This window comes from Sus scrofa, chromosome 7 (genome assembly GCF_000003025.6).
Source record: "Sus scrofa isolate TJ Tabasco breed Duroc chromosome 7, Sscrofa11.1, whole genome shotgun sequence".
Classification (NCBI taxonomy): domain Eukaryota; kingdom Metazoa; phylum Chordata; class Mammalia; order Artiodactyla; family Suidae; genus Sus; species Sus scrofa.
Window position 1 is genome coordinate 33,820,544 of NC_010449.5, and position 14,828 is coordinate 33,835,371.

Consider the following 14,828-nt stretch of genomic DNA (forward strand, 5'->3'; position numbering starts at 1 on the left):
CCTTGGCCTCACTCAGTGGGTTAAGGATCTGGTGTTGCTGTGAGCTGTGGTATAGGTCGCAGATGCAGCTCGGATCTGGCGTTGCTATGGCTGTGGTGTAGGCCAGCAGCTATAGCTCGATACAATCACTAGCCTGGAAACCTCCATATGCCATGAGTGTGACCCTAAAAAGACCACACAAAAAAAAAAAAACCTGGGCCAAATTAATTTTTATAACTGGTGGACTTATTGAGGTTTTTTTTTTTTTTTCCCCTACTGTAAAAAAAAAAAAACAAACCACCTCATCCCTACAAACTAAAGAGATTATGATGCCCTCCAAGAACATATTTTGGGCTCCATCCATTTTGTCCTAGCATATTACATTCATATAACATTTTCCAACTGAGGAACTCAAAATATTTTTGTGTCATTAACTCCTTAATCCTCATAACACCCAGGGAGACCATGGGTTTATTTAGCTGCATCTCCCTGTGCTGTTTCATCTTCAACAGTCTACTTACTCACAATTAGGTTAGTTAAAGCATTATGGGTATTTTACTTACAGTATTGCACATATCAATTACAAAACCATCATTTTCAAGCTAATGTAAGAATTGTTAATTTAATTGACTTTCTTATAATTAGGGCTTCAACAAAGTGCTGTCATTTATTAGCTGAAAAAGATGGGGCGATAGGCATGCTTAATGCACAGCATATGTAATTTCTCATACTAACCTGAAAACACTTAAAAGGATATCATGATTAGCAAGGAAAAAGATAATAAGTCTTAAACTAAGGCGACAGAGGGACTATAAACTAAGACATTAGGTAGATTTGGTTAGTCATTATGACTCTACCCTGGTCTTTTTATGTGGTCAGGCCTCTGAAGATTTCCTGTTATTTAAATTTTAATGCTTTTTAAATGGCATGAAAATGATATAATTACTACTCAGTTAACCACTTTTAAGGCACATTCCAGGCAATTTCTCTCTTTTTCTCCCGAATAAAATGAGTAACTTTAGCTGTGCCTGTAAACCTAGCAACAACAAAGACAGACTCCTCTGTTTCCCCGTTAGACCGCCTGCTCTGGCTCTCGGGAAAGAGTAAGAAACACTGAAGATGGGGAGAAAGTTCCCAGTAAACTGCAAAGGCTGGGACGCCTCCTGCTGTTTCTTTTCTGGGAGCCAGCTGGAGGAAGGCAGGTCAGGACAAAGAAGGTGGCTTCTAAAGGCACCACGGCCTCCCTGCTCTGCCCTCCTTTTCCTCAGCAAAGAAAACTCCCCTCTGCCGGTGCTAATGAGACACTGGGGATGGCTTTGTGGTGGTGGGTGGCGTGGCCGTGGGAGCTGGTGACGGAAGACAGAAACGGCAAGTCTCCGGGCTGCCACCTCTGCAAGTTCCCTCCTCGGCCCTGCCTCTTGCTCTCCCCTCCCTCACTCCACTCCTGCTTCACTGGCCTCCGCGCTGCTCCAGCAACAAGTGCCCGCCCCAGGGCCCAGCACCCTGCCTGGGAGGCTGGGTCCCCAGGTTCCCAAACGGCTTGCTCTTCCCACCCTTCAGGTTCAACCACCCCATCTAAAACTGCGCTGTCTCCAGCCCCCAGGCCTCCTTCCTGACGGCTCAACCTCTGAAATGTCTGCCATTTGACACACGGTGTTGTTCACTGCTTATCCGTCCTGCCCCCCGCCCCCCACCAAGAATGTCAGTTCTAGGAGAGCACTGATGTCTGTTTTCTGCCTTCAGTGCTGTATTCCCAGTGCTCAGAACAGTGCAAGGCACACAGTCAAAGGCTCAATAAATGTCTGTTGAGTGAATGAAAGAAAACAGGGGAAGGGGAGATAGTTCAAATTTCAAGGTCAACCTATCTAGGATCCACAAGAGTACGTACTGGTACCAGACACACTAGCAGGATTAGGCTCCCGCTGACTGTGGTGAGTGGTGGGCACTGCCTGTCAAGAAAGCAGCCCTGCCTGCTCTCCCAGCTACAGGGCAAACACTCAGGAAAGGAAGAAATTGTTTATGTGGATGAAAACAGACAAAAGAAATCTTATCCACAAAATACTTCTGGCCTCTCTTAGGAATAAAGAATGATGTGGACAAGACAACTCACATTTGAGAACTTCACCTCTGTGTTCACCATCTCCAAAGAAACCTGAATTTTAGAAGTCAGCGCACCGTGTGATTGGGCCCTTCAGGAAGCGGTTCCAGGACCGCCGGCTCTACTCCTGCTGAGGTTGAGAAGATGTCAGTCACTCAGCTCTGCAATGCTCTCCTTCTAGGTGTTGATTCAGAATCACTGGGCTTCTTCGCACACGGTGACTAGGAAAGCAAGTCAGCCACCACAAGCAATAGAAGCCGTGGGTCAAATGCCACTGACTAATCGACTTGCCATCTGTCAATTACCCATCCCCATGAAGAGGTGCCACTGATCTAGCTTCCTATCAATAAACATCTATCTGGCCACATCAGCTGCTGCTAACCATGCTCTGCCAAGATACCCAACATCATCCATGGGCATTGGCGGCTATGAAATCCCTCTCCCTTTCTTCTTGATAATGTCACAGAAGAGGCAAATGCAGTTCCTGACAACATAATGTTAGTTTTGTAGAGACGTGTCTCTTTGAGTGCTCAGCCAGTTACAGGGGGCTTCAATTGCATGGATTTTCCCACTGCAAAAGCAATAGCTGAGGGTAAGGAAGCTGGAGGCTTCACACTGTGTCAAGCACACAATTCTGCCTTTGGTTGTATTCATGCTCATCGTGCCCCTCTGAGTCAGGAAGAGAGAAATTGTTTGGGAGAACCATTTTCATTCCACATTTGAAGAAAACCAAATGGGCACTGTTCTCTCTTGTCTCTCTTAAGCTCCAGTGGCACCTTTTTCTGGAGTCAGATACAACATCTCTGATTCTTTGAGTAGAGCTAGAGGCCAAGGTAGCCTTGGCACATAAAAAGCCTGTTTGTCTCTCTGGGATGTCACCTTGGCAACGACCTCATGAGGTCCCTGCTGGATCTAAAATTCTAGATCTTACTACACCTGCTATGATTACCCTTTCTAGCTTGATAGACTACCTCATCTGCACATTCAGTCTGTCAAGGGACACTTATTCTGAGTTGCCACAGGCTTTATGTGTCAGGTAAGGCCGAGGGGAGGCAGCAAGTAAACAATTAGGATACAAGCATGACAGATGCTCTGGCAGGAATTACATACAGAACATTTGGAATCACTGAACACGGAGGTCTAAACCAGCCTAGGAGGTGACGGAAGACTATGGAAGCATTCCCCAAGGAGTGAAGTCTTGAAGGGGCTATAAGAGCCAGGTAGAAAGGGGTGCTGAGAAGGTAGTGAGAGACACATGCAATGAGAACAGCACATTCAAAGAGCTGAAGGCACGGGGCTGGGGGGAGGAGGTGATGCACGAGCACAGCTGTAAGTAGCTGGAGAGGCTGAGACAGTGTGAGGAGGGGTCAGGGAGAGGCAGGAGCGAAGGCTTAGAGACAGAAGCAACTCAGAGGTTCTTAAGGCCTCTGTCTGAACTTTCTCTGGAAGGTAAATGGTAGCCATGAATCCTCTTAGGAAGGGGCATGATCACATTGGATTTGTGGGAAAACTGTGGGAGATGGTTGCAGGTAGAGAAGGAAGAGTCAGGCAGAGAAGAGAAACTACAAAGCTGTGACTACGATGAGGGCAGTAGGGACGGGAGGAGAGGAAGAATCTGTGTGATGTGTGGGCGCTGGTATTGACAGCTGACCAGCTGGGGAGGTGAGGGAAAGGAAGGCATTTGGGAAGATTCTCATGTTTTGGCTCCATGGACAGGCAGTACCACTGAATGACACGAGGAAGCCACAGTGTGAGGCAACTTGAGCTGGGAAAGGGGAGGATCATGGAATTCCATTTCTGACATATTGGTTTGAGATGCACATGAAACATTGTTGGGGGGGGGTGGAGTGCCAGGTAAGCAGACAGAATACAGGGAACATTAAAAGAGAGTGGGCAGAGCTGCTAACCTGCCAGTTTGCTTCCATCTTCATTGGCATGAAGACTGGTCTTCAAATTAGAAATGGCAGAACAAACATAATAAAGAGAAAACTGAAGCCCCAAATAGGTGAAGTGAAAGAAAACGAGTATCTAGTCAATTTAAATGATTTCAAGCCTCCTGTTCAGATGAGTTACACACCAAGCCTACTGAAAGCAATTGCAGATGTAATCTCAGAGACACGATTGGTAATCTTCAAGAAACTGTGGAGACTATAAGACAAGAGAAGGACACTGTTTTCCAGATTTTCAAGGTAAAGAGGAAAAGATTGTAATGGGAAATATTCAGATAGGTTTCACCCCATTTATGACAAAGAGTCTACAGTGACTTATTAAATAGATGGCTTGGTATTAGTTTAGCTAATGTGTGAGGCTGAGAAAAGGGAAGGAGGGGGGTGTTTGCTATCTGATGGAAGTTTATTTGCACTGGTGGCTTGTCCAGACTGATGGTGGCTTGTCCCCTCCCGCTTCCAGAGCACAAAGTGAGTTGTCTGGCCCGCAGTAGGAATTCAAGGCTTCTTTAGCTGTGATTTGTTGCCCGTGGTACTCGGCCTGTATGTGGCCTTTATGAAAAGAGACTGACAATGTAAATGAAGAAATCCACAGTCTGAGTTCTCCAAGACATCCAGCCATCGCTTGTCAGGGCGCCCGGGGAGCCGACAAGTGGCATTAACCTCTGTGGTTATTAGCCTAAACATCAATAAACCCGTGCCCATTACAATCCTACCACCTTATTTTTTGTGCTATTTCTTTCTTTACACATACTAACTTTAAAATGAGAACAGGAAACCATAAAGCAGGTGTGGTGGAACAGGATCGGGGGAAGGCAGTCACGTCTCACCAATGCCTCTACCTCGAGCAGGCTGAGAGATGACGTAAAATATCTTCTGTTAAAAAGTCTAATACAAACACACATACACATACAACGTTAGTTTTTCAGAGACCTTCTTAGAACTTTAAAAGGGGGGAGGGCAGCCTATTCAAGACCCAGATGGCTCTCTTGACCTAAAGTATATCCTCTGGGGATACCAGACTTACATTTTAAAATTATATGAGCCTACAAATCAAGCAACACTGAGTTAAAGCAAAAACAAATCAAAATGAAAACCACCAAAAAACCGGACATGAAGATTATTAAAAAGATCTTTTAGAATCGGGTCTCATATTCAGATCTGTTTGGTCATTTATTAAAAGTGAAAATGATTTTCTTCTTTTTTTTTTTTTTTTTTTGTCTTTTTGCCATTTCTTGGGCGCTCCTGCGGCATATGGAGGTTCCCAGGCTAGGGGTCTAATCGGAGCTGTAGCCACCGGTCTAGGCCAGAGCCACAGCAATGTGGGATCCAAGCTGTGTCTGCGACCTACACCACAGCTCACGGCAACGCCAGTATCGTTAACCCGCTGAGCAAGGGCAGGGATCGAACCTGCAACCTCATGGTTCCTAATCGGATTCGTTAACCACTGTGCCATGACGGGAACTCCCTGAAAATGATTTTCAATTCTCTGTAACCTCTTCTGACATTATCCTCTAAGTACCTAACCAGCACAAACCGAGCTTGTGCGGGAGGTAAGCCATGTCCATGGAGAAGCCTCGTCCTCTCCCTCCACAAGTCTAATTTAGGTTCATCTCCCACCAGAAAATCCGACCAAGCAACTTACGTATCTTTGCCTCTTCCTTTCCATCCCTTGCTCTCAATATTTACAGCAAAAAGAAAAGAAGGGTATCTTCACTGAAGTTACTGGCATCATCAACGTTCCAAAGCACAATGTGCACGTGTCTTCCCCTTTAAAAGTGGCAATGAAAAGGGATCTTCTTACCGTATTGATCCGATCATGTATGGCTGTGCCAGCTGAACCACAATTGCACCACTTCCTAGCTGATGACACGTGTAGCCAGAATCCCAATCGTAGTTCTTGGTGTCCCCGTTCAGCAAGGCATTTCGGCTCCGACTGACCCCTTCAATCACACTGGCACAATCAGCAATTGTCGCAACATTCTCCATGGGAACTGTGAATCCAACACAAGATTCAGCATAAGATAAAGAAGTCGCTCGCATATATCATAACAGTGTGCTATGAACAAAGTTAATTACTACCAATGATAAAACAGCAATCAGAGCATCTTGATTATCTCAAGATATGAACACATTTTCCACACCAAATAGCTTTTAAAAAAGGTTGAAACAAACCAAACCACGTGTAGCAATTAACCCTAAAGAATTTTATTATAAAGAAACATGATACCCCATAAAATAAGAGAGGATAAATACATTGCAAAATATTACTACATCAGGAAACCACACAGTAACTAAGATTAATGAACTATAACTGTATACAAATGGATGAAATCAAAAAACAACGCTAAGTGAAAAAAGCAAGGCACAGGAAAACAGTATCTGCATTCATTTATACAAAGTTTGTTAAAAAGGCAAAACTAAAACTATATTTTGTTTAGGGATGCATATATAAATGTAAAGCTAATTAGGAAATCCAGGGAATTATTACACAAAATTCAGGATCATTTGTCTGGGAAAGAGGGGGATGAAATCTTGGGAGGGCCTTTCAAACTACTGATCTTGTTTTAGTATCAAGCTAGGCGACAGGTACGCAGACACTTGTTTTATCAGTATTCTTTACATTGTACATATTACACTTAATAAACTTAGTAAATCTATTTAAAGAAACATATATATAGATTCAGTATTTTACAATGCAGAAAGAAGGAAAACTAACTAGGACATGGTACTAATCCCTTTTCAGAATATACAGCTGCCCTCAGCCATGATGCATTTCCTTTTTTGTTTGTTTACCATTCTGAGCATTTTAACACATATACTCATCTCCTTGTTCAGGAAGTGCTGGATTTTGAAACACCAGCTCTGTTTTGATTCTGAATCTCTCTATATACTTCAAGTCCACATCAACCTGTTCATTTATAAAAGGCTACTGTTTCCTCAAAATGATAGCTGTCCAGAAATGATGGAGATTCTCTGAACACTAAGAAGAGAATGATAAAAGGTGAGGGCCATTTAAGTTCCATGGACTTTGTGTGCGTTTACTGGTGCTAGGGTTTTCTTCAGACATTTAAGTTATTTAACTCAAATCTACAATTAACCATTGCTTCTTACATTCAAGATTTGCAGCTTACTTTACATACTTTTAAAATAGATTGAAAAAAATACAACTTTTCTTAGAGTTATACTGTCCTTCTCAGTATAATATTACATGATATGGGAAGAGAGAGGGTGAGCAGAACTGCCATTGTGCAAAAACATTTCCAACTTTATAATAATGTGGAACAAATAGTCTTCCATGTACCTTCTAAGCAATGCATTTACTTTCCAAACCTGGGCGTGCCTGTGCTTGGGCCCTCATCTCATGTACTGTCACTGCTTGCTTTGCTCTCTGCAGAGGAGGACAGCCTCCCACAGATAAGGAAGACAGGAAAGGACAGACAGAGGAAGGCAAAGAGGACAGAGTTTCTGGCCAGGAATCCCTTAATTATGAAGCTCAACTCCTAAGTATCAAGCAAAAACACTGGTGAAATAACCCGTAAGGACAGTTTCCTGGCAGAGAAGGGGCTTAGAGAAACACCTCCCATGGCTCTGAAAGGAGAAGAGATAAAGGTTTATATTTAGAGGCTAATTCAAGGTACCTCTCTCACACAGAAAAGGGCAAGTATTCTGCGATTTGGAAGAGAGAACTCAATTTGCACAGAAAACTGAGCTGAGACATAAGATCACACTGTAGCTATCTTGGGCTGCAGTAGGAGACAGCATCCATTCCCAGATGCTTGAAGAGCATACATTTATTTCTCATCCACTCTATCCATTCAATGATGCAACGTGGCTCTAAGCATCACATCATTCAGGGAACCTAGTGACAGAGGCTTTGTATTGGTATGTGCTTTTCCAACCACAGCAGCAGTGAGAAGAGAGTGAACTGGGTATCAGCTCTTAAAACTTCCCCCAAAGCAACACAAGTCACCTTGCTCACATTCTGTTGTCTAAGGCAAGTCACATGGCCTTACTCAACTTTAAAGGGGATGGGAGAGGGCAACCTCGCTGTGTACCAAGGGGAAGAAAGGAAATATCTGATCAGCAATATTAACGTCTGCCATAAACATTAAACAAGGAGGAAGAAACATTCAAGGCAGATAAATCTCGTTCATTTGTGTAAAGTATATAAAATATTTCAATGTGTAAATATACCAAAGGGACATTTAGATTGTTACCACTGTTTTCTTTGTGATTACAAACAAAGGTGTCTTCTTGTATACCCAGGTAAGAGTTTCTTCAAGGAATATATAAAATATATATGCATGTATTCACACACACACACAACACACACACACAGAAGTGGGATTACACTCAAGGCTACGAGTTACCTCCTTGGCAGGATGCCAGTCCTTTCTTGGTTAATGTACTGAGTTGAAATATTTAATCTTTTCCTTTATGATTTGTGCTTTCCTTTTCTTATAAACTCTTTCCTAACCCAAATTTATAAAGATACCTTCCCATACATTTTCTTCTAAAAGTTCTCAAATTTTGCTTTTCACATTTGAGTCTTTAATCTACTTAGGACTTATTTTTGGTATGCTATGAAATACAGATCTAGTTTCATCTTTTATTCCTATAGTTAGCCAATTTCCCCAGCATCATTTAATGAAGAGTCCATCCTTTCCCCCACTAGTTCATGTTACTTTAATCACATATAAAGTTTTCAGGTGTATCTGCATTTGTTTTTAAGATCTGTGCTGTTTCCCTGATTTGCCCAGCCTTGTGCCTATACCGTGCTGTTTTTTTTTTTTTAATTTAATATTGTATTTTTCACATTGCCCACCGTTACTCACAGTTGCGACCTCAATGGAAGTGCCCTCTGCGTTGCCCTCCATGCTGTTTTAATTACTATAATTTACAGTATCTCAAACTCTGATAAAGTGAATACCTCTCCTCCCTCTCCTTTCCCCTCTTTTTTCAAAATTACCTAGATATTTTTGGCCTTTTGAGGAATTTTTTTGTTTAACCTTTCATGTACTGGCATAAAAATTTTTATGCTTTTTTTAAAAATCATTCCAAATATTTTCATCTGTACTTTTCTTTCTTTTTTGGTCAGCCCTATACATGTTTATTGACTTTATTAATGTTTTCAAGAAACCAATTTTTGACTTTGCTGACTCTATTTCCTACTTCACTAAATTATGCTCTTTCATTATTTCTCCTTCTATACCTTTGGATTTAGTCTATTTTTTCTAAATATTTGAAGCAAATGCTTAATTCATTTTTTCTTCTTTTCTAATAAATGTGTTTAAAGCTAATATTTTACCTCATATCTCTCTTTATCTTTAAATTTTGACATACAGTGTTTTGAAGACTATTGGTCAAGTATTACGTAGAATGTCCCTCCATTTGGGTCTGTCTGATATAAAGTGTTTTAAAAGTTGACTCCATCTAAATATTCTCTAATTTCCACTGTGATTTTTCTTTGATCCATAAATTATTCTTAGGTATGTTTTTAACTTTTCAAGTTATTCTTTTGTTACTGATTTTTAATTACATTATAATGTAAATAAAAAAGTGTGGCAGTTCCCATTGTGGTTCAGTGGTAACAACCCAACAAGTATCCATGAGGACATGGGTTCGATCCCTGGCCTTGCTCAGTGGCTCAAGGATCCAGCGTTGCTGTGAGCTGTGGTGTAGGTCACAGATGCAGCTTGGATCCCATGTTGCTGTGGCTGTGGTGTAGGCCTGCAGCTGCAGCTCTGATTCAATCCCTAGCCTGGGAACTTCCATATGCCACGGGTGAGGCCCTAAAAAAAAAAAAAAAATTTTTTTTTACAAGTGTCTGAAGATAATGTGTACTCTCTAATTTGGGAAATGTCTAGTTATACATATATCTACTATAAAACTTACTGTGTTGAAATCAAATCACTTATGTGCTAATTAGTGGGAGAGGTCTAATTAAATTTCTATGATTGTAGATCTGACAATTTCTCCTTATAATTCCATCAATTTTTGCTTTATATGTTTTGAGACCATGTCATTTCACGTATAGCACTTTAGAATTACATCTTACTGGTGGATTTTAACCTTTTGTCATTATGTAGTATCATTCTTTACCCCTAATAATGCCTTTGCCCTAAAATCTACATTGTCTGATGTCGAATAAAAACAGCACCTTTATTTTGGCTACTATTTCCTTAAAATGACTGTTCTATTTTTCAAGTCTCTTGTAAATAACATTTAACTAGATTTTTGGAAAATTCAGTGTCCTTTGTGTTTTAACTGGTGGATTTACATCACTTGTACTAAGTGTTATTACTGATGTATGTTAACTCACTTTTACTTTCTAGTCACCAGGTTTTTTTTTGTTTGTTCTTCCACCTCTCCTTCTACTCTGTTCCTGTTTTCTACTGGACTGAATTTCCTTTATTTTTCCCCAGCAGCTATCTCTATTGATTTAGTTCGGAAATGATATATTCTATTTCTATTCTTTGCAAAATTTTAGACATGTATACCAGACTTAGCCATGCCTAAAATTAAATATCACCTATTCGCCTCTCCTTGGCAGTATAAAAGATCTTAATACTTTTTCATACAAATCACCCACCCTCAGCTTGTTATTCTTACCTAACATTTTAGTTCTACCTTGATCTATACTCTCTAAATCAGTCATTATTATTATTATTTCATATAGTCAAAACTTACCCACATTCACAATTTATTAACTTTTTTTTTTTTTTTTTTTTTTTTGGTCTTTTTGCCTTTTCTAGGGCCGCTCCCGTGGCATATGGAGTTTCCCAGGCTAGGGGTTGAATCACAGCTGTAGCTGCTGGTCTATGCCACAGCCACAGCAACTCAGGATCCGAGCCGCATCTGCGACCTACACCACAGCTCACGGACGCCAGATCCTTAACCCACTGAGTAAGGCCAGGGATTGAACCCACAACCTCATGGTTCCTAGTCAGATTTGTTAACCACTGAGCCAGTCGGGAACTCCAACCTTTACTTTTTTTTATAACCTCCTTTCTTCTTGGTTCAACTTCCTTCTAAGACACGTCCATTAGTAATCAGCAAGTCTTTGTTTGAAAGTGTATTGTGCCACCACTCCTAAAAAATAGAACTCTAAGTGAAAAGCTGTTTTTCTTCAGCACTTTGAAGATATTATTCCATAGTCTTCTGGCTTCTACTGTTATACCTGTTATAGTCTGCTATCCCTCTTTTAGCAAATTTTTCCTCTACAGTTAATTTTAAAGTTTTATTTTTTGTTTTGGGATTTTGCAAGTTTACTATGCTCTACCTAGACATAGATTAAATATGTTCTGCTCAGGACTGAATATAAGCATTTACAGCTTTTATCAAGTCTGGAACATTTTAACTCTTATTTCTGTGAGTATTGATTGTCCCTCATTTTCTGTTTTTTTCTTCTAGAATTCCCATCAGACCTCTGTTGGAACTTTTAATTCTATTCTCTATATTTATTAACCTTCCTTTCATTTTTTTCCCTCTTTACCACTTTGTGAAGCATTATGGGTAATTTCTTAAAATTACTATATTTTTAAAAATTATAGCTGATTTGCAATATTGTGCCAATTTCTATTATACAGTGAAGTCATACATACATTCTTTTAAATATTATTTTCCATTATGGTCTATCAGGAGATTGGATATAGTTCCCTGTGCTACATAGAGTAGGACCTCATTGCTTATCCATTCTAAATGTAACAGTTTACATATACTAACCCCAAACTCCCAGTCCATGCCACTCTTTCCCTTTCCCCCTTGGCAGTCAAAAGTCTGTTCTCCATGTCCATGAGTCTGTTTCTGCTTTGTAGATAGGTTCGTTTGTGCCACATTTTAGATTCCACATGTAAGTGATAATATGGTGTTTGTCTTTCTCTTTCCGACTTACTTCATTTAGTATGATAATCTCTAGTTGCATGCATGTTGTCACAAATGGTATAATTTCATTTGTTTTTTATGGCTAAGTGATATTCCACTGTATATACATACCAGATCTTCTAAATCAATTCATCTGTAAATGTACACTCAGGTTGTTTCCATGTCTCGCTACTGTAAATAGTACTGCTGTGAACATACGGGTGCATGTATCTTTTTGAATTATAGTTTTGTCTGGATATATACCGAGGCATGAGACTGCTGGATGATATGGTAGTTCTATTTTTAGTTTTCTAAGGAAATGCCATACTGTTTTCCATAGTGGTTGTACCAATTTACATTACCACCAACAGTCAAGGAGGATTTCCTTTCTCCACACCTTTTCCAGCATTTGTTATTTGTAGACTTTTTTTTAATGGCTGCAACTTTGACATATGGAGGTTCTCGGGCCAAGGACTGAATCCAACCTGAGCTGCAGCTGCAGCAATTCTGGATCCTTTAATTGCACTAGAGCCAGGGACTGAACCCACACCTCCACAGCTACCTGATCTGCTGCAACTGGATTCTTAACCCACCATACCACGGTGGGAATTCCATGTGTAGACTTATTAACGATGGCCATTCTGACCAGGGTGAGGTGGTACATAATTCTAGTTTTGATTTGCACTTCACTTCTCTAATAATTAGCAACGTTGAGCATGTCTTCATGTGCCGATTGGCCATCTGTATGTCTTCTTTGGAGAAATGTCTATTAAGATTTTCTGCCCATTTTTCAATTGTGTTTTTTTTTTTTTTTGTAGTTGTGTTATATGAGTTGTTTGTATGTTTTAGAGATTAAGCCCTTGTCAGTTGCATCATTTGCATCTATTTTCTTAAATTTCACAGGTTGTATTTCGGTTTTTTTAATGGTTTCCTTTGCTGTGAAAAAGCTTGTAAGTTGGATTAGTTTTTGTTTGTTTATTTTTTTTATTTCTATTGCCTTGGGAAACTGATTTAATAAAACATTTGTATGATTTATGTCAGAGAACCAAAACCAGACACTACCAAAAAAAGAAAATCATAGGCCAATATCGTTGATGAATATAAACACAAAAATTCTCAACAAAAGTTCAGCCAACTGAATCAAACAACACATAAAAAAGATCATACACCATGACCAAGTTCACAAGTGGCTTAACATATGCAAATTAATAAATATACCACATTAACAAAAAAGTCAAAAACCACATGATCATCTCAATAGATGCAGAAACCACTTAACAAAATACCCATTCATGATAATAACTCTTACCAAAGTGGGTATAGAGAGAACATATCTTAACATAATAAAAGGCATTTATGACAAACCCACAGCCAATATAATATTCAAAGGAGAAAAGCTGAAAAAGTCTTCCTGCTAAAATCTGGACAAGGATATCTTCTCTCACCAATTTTATTCAACATAGTATTGGAAGTCCTAAACACAGCAATTAGACAAACAAAAGAAATAAAAAGTATCCAAATTGGACGAGAAGAGGTAAAATCGTCACTATATGCAGATGACATGATACTATATATAGAGAACCCTAAGGATTCTACAGAAAAATTATTTGTTCTGATAAACAAATTTATCAAAGCAGGATACAAGATTAACATTCAGGAATCAGTTGTATTGCTATATACTAACAATAAAATATTAGAAAAGGAATATAAAAATACAATGCCTTTTAAAATCACACCCCCTGGGAGTTCCCGTCATGGAGCAGTGGTTAATGAATCCGACTATGAACCATGAGGTTGTGGGTTCAATCCCTGGCCTTGCTCAGTGGGTTATGGATCCGGCATTGCCGTGAGCTGTGGTGTAGGTTGCAGATGCAGCTTGGATCCCATGTTGCTGTGGCTCTGGTGTAGGCTGGTGGCTACAGCTCTGATTCAACCCCTAGCCTGGGAAGCTCCATATGCCACAGGAGCGGCCCAAGAAATGGCAAAAAGACAAAATAAAATAAAATAAAATCGCACCCCCCAAAATTAAATACCTTGGAATAAACCTGATTAAGGACTTGTAAAAGACTTCTATACTGAGAACTACAAAACATTAATCAAGGAAATTAAGGAGGAGTCAAAGAAATGGAAAGATAGTCCATGCTCCTGGATTAGAAGAATTAATATTGTTAAAATGGCCAAACTACCCGAAGCAATCTATAGATTTAATGTGACAAATATCAAATTACCCATGATATTCTTCACAGAACTAGAATAATCCAAAATGTATATGGAATCATGAAAAATCTGGAATTGCCAAAACAATCCCAAGGGATAAAAAGGAAGCAGGAGGTGTAACTCTCCCAGACATCAGACAATATTACAAAGCTATAGTAATCAAAACATTGTGGTACTGGTACAAAAACAGATATATGGATCAATGCAACAGAATAGAGAGCCCAGAAATAAACCCAGACATTTATGGTCAATTAATCTTCAGCAAAGGAGGCAAGAATATAAAATGGGAAAAAGTCTCTTCAGCAAGTGGTGCTGGGAAAACTGGGCAGTTCAATGAAACTAGAACACACCCTCATACCATGCACAAAAATAAACTCAAAATGGTTCAAAGACTTAAACAGAAGACATGACACCATAAACCTCTTTAAAACTACTATTTGTGTTCACTACCTCCCTTCAGGTGTGTTACATCTGCTGTTTAACCTGTCCACCAAGTTTTAAATTTCACTACCGATCAAAAACTACTGAAAATAAATGAACTGGAGCTATGAGTATCAACAAGGATCAATCTCAGAAAGTTGGTTAGTAAGAGCAAGTTAGGAAAAAAACAAGGGCTACTAATTCCACTTCCATTGTTTAATGACAGATTCCTAGTGAATCTCATCTATGTGGTAACAGGGAGTAGTAAATACAAATTCAGATGGACAGTGACCTCTGGACAG

At 39.8% G+C, this 14,828-nt stretch overlaps 1 protein-coding gene across 5 annotated transcripts in view; it reads right to left on the reverse strand.

Moving 5' to 3' along the window:
• Positions 1-14,828, reverse strand: part of BTBD9 (BTB domain containing 9) — a 399,597-nt gene that overhangs the window by 97,467 nt on the left and 287,302 nt on the right. For 4 of the 5 annotated variants that reach the window (XM_021098099.1, XM_021098100.1, XM_021098101.1 and 1 more), the window contains exon 8: positions 5,826-6,017. In XM_021098099.1, the coding sequence (XP_020953758.1) occupies positions 5,826-6,017 (192 nt within the window). 5 annotated transcript variants of the gene reach the window in all.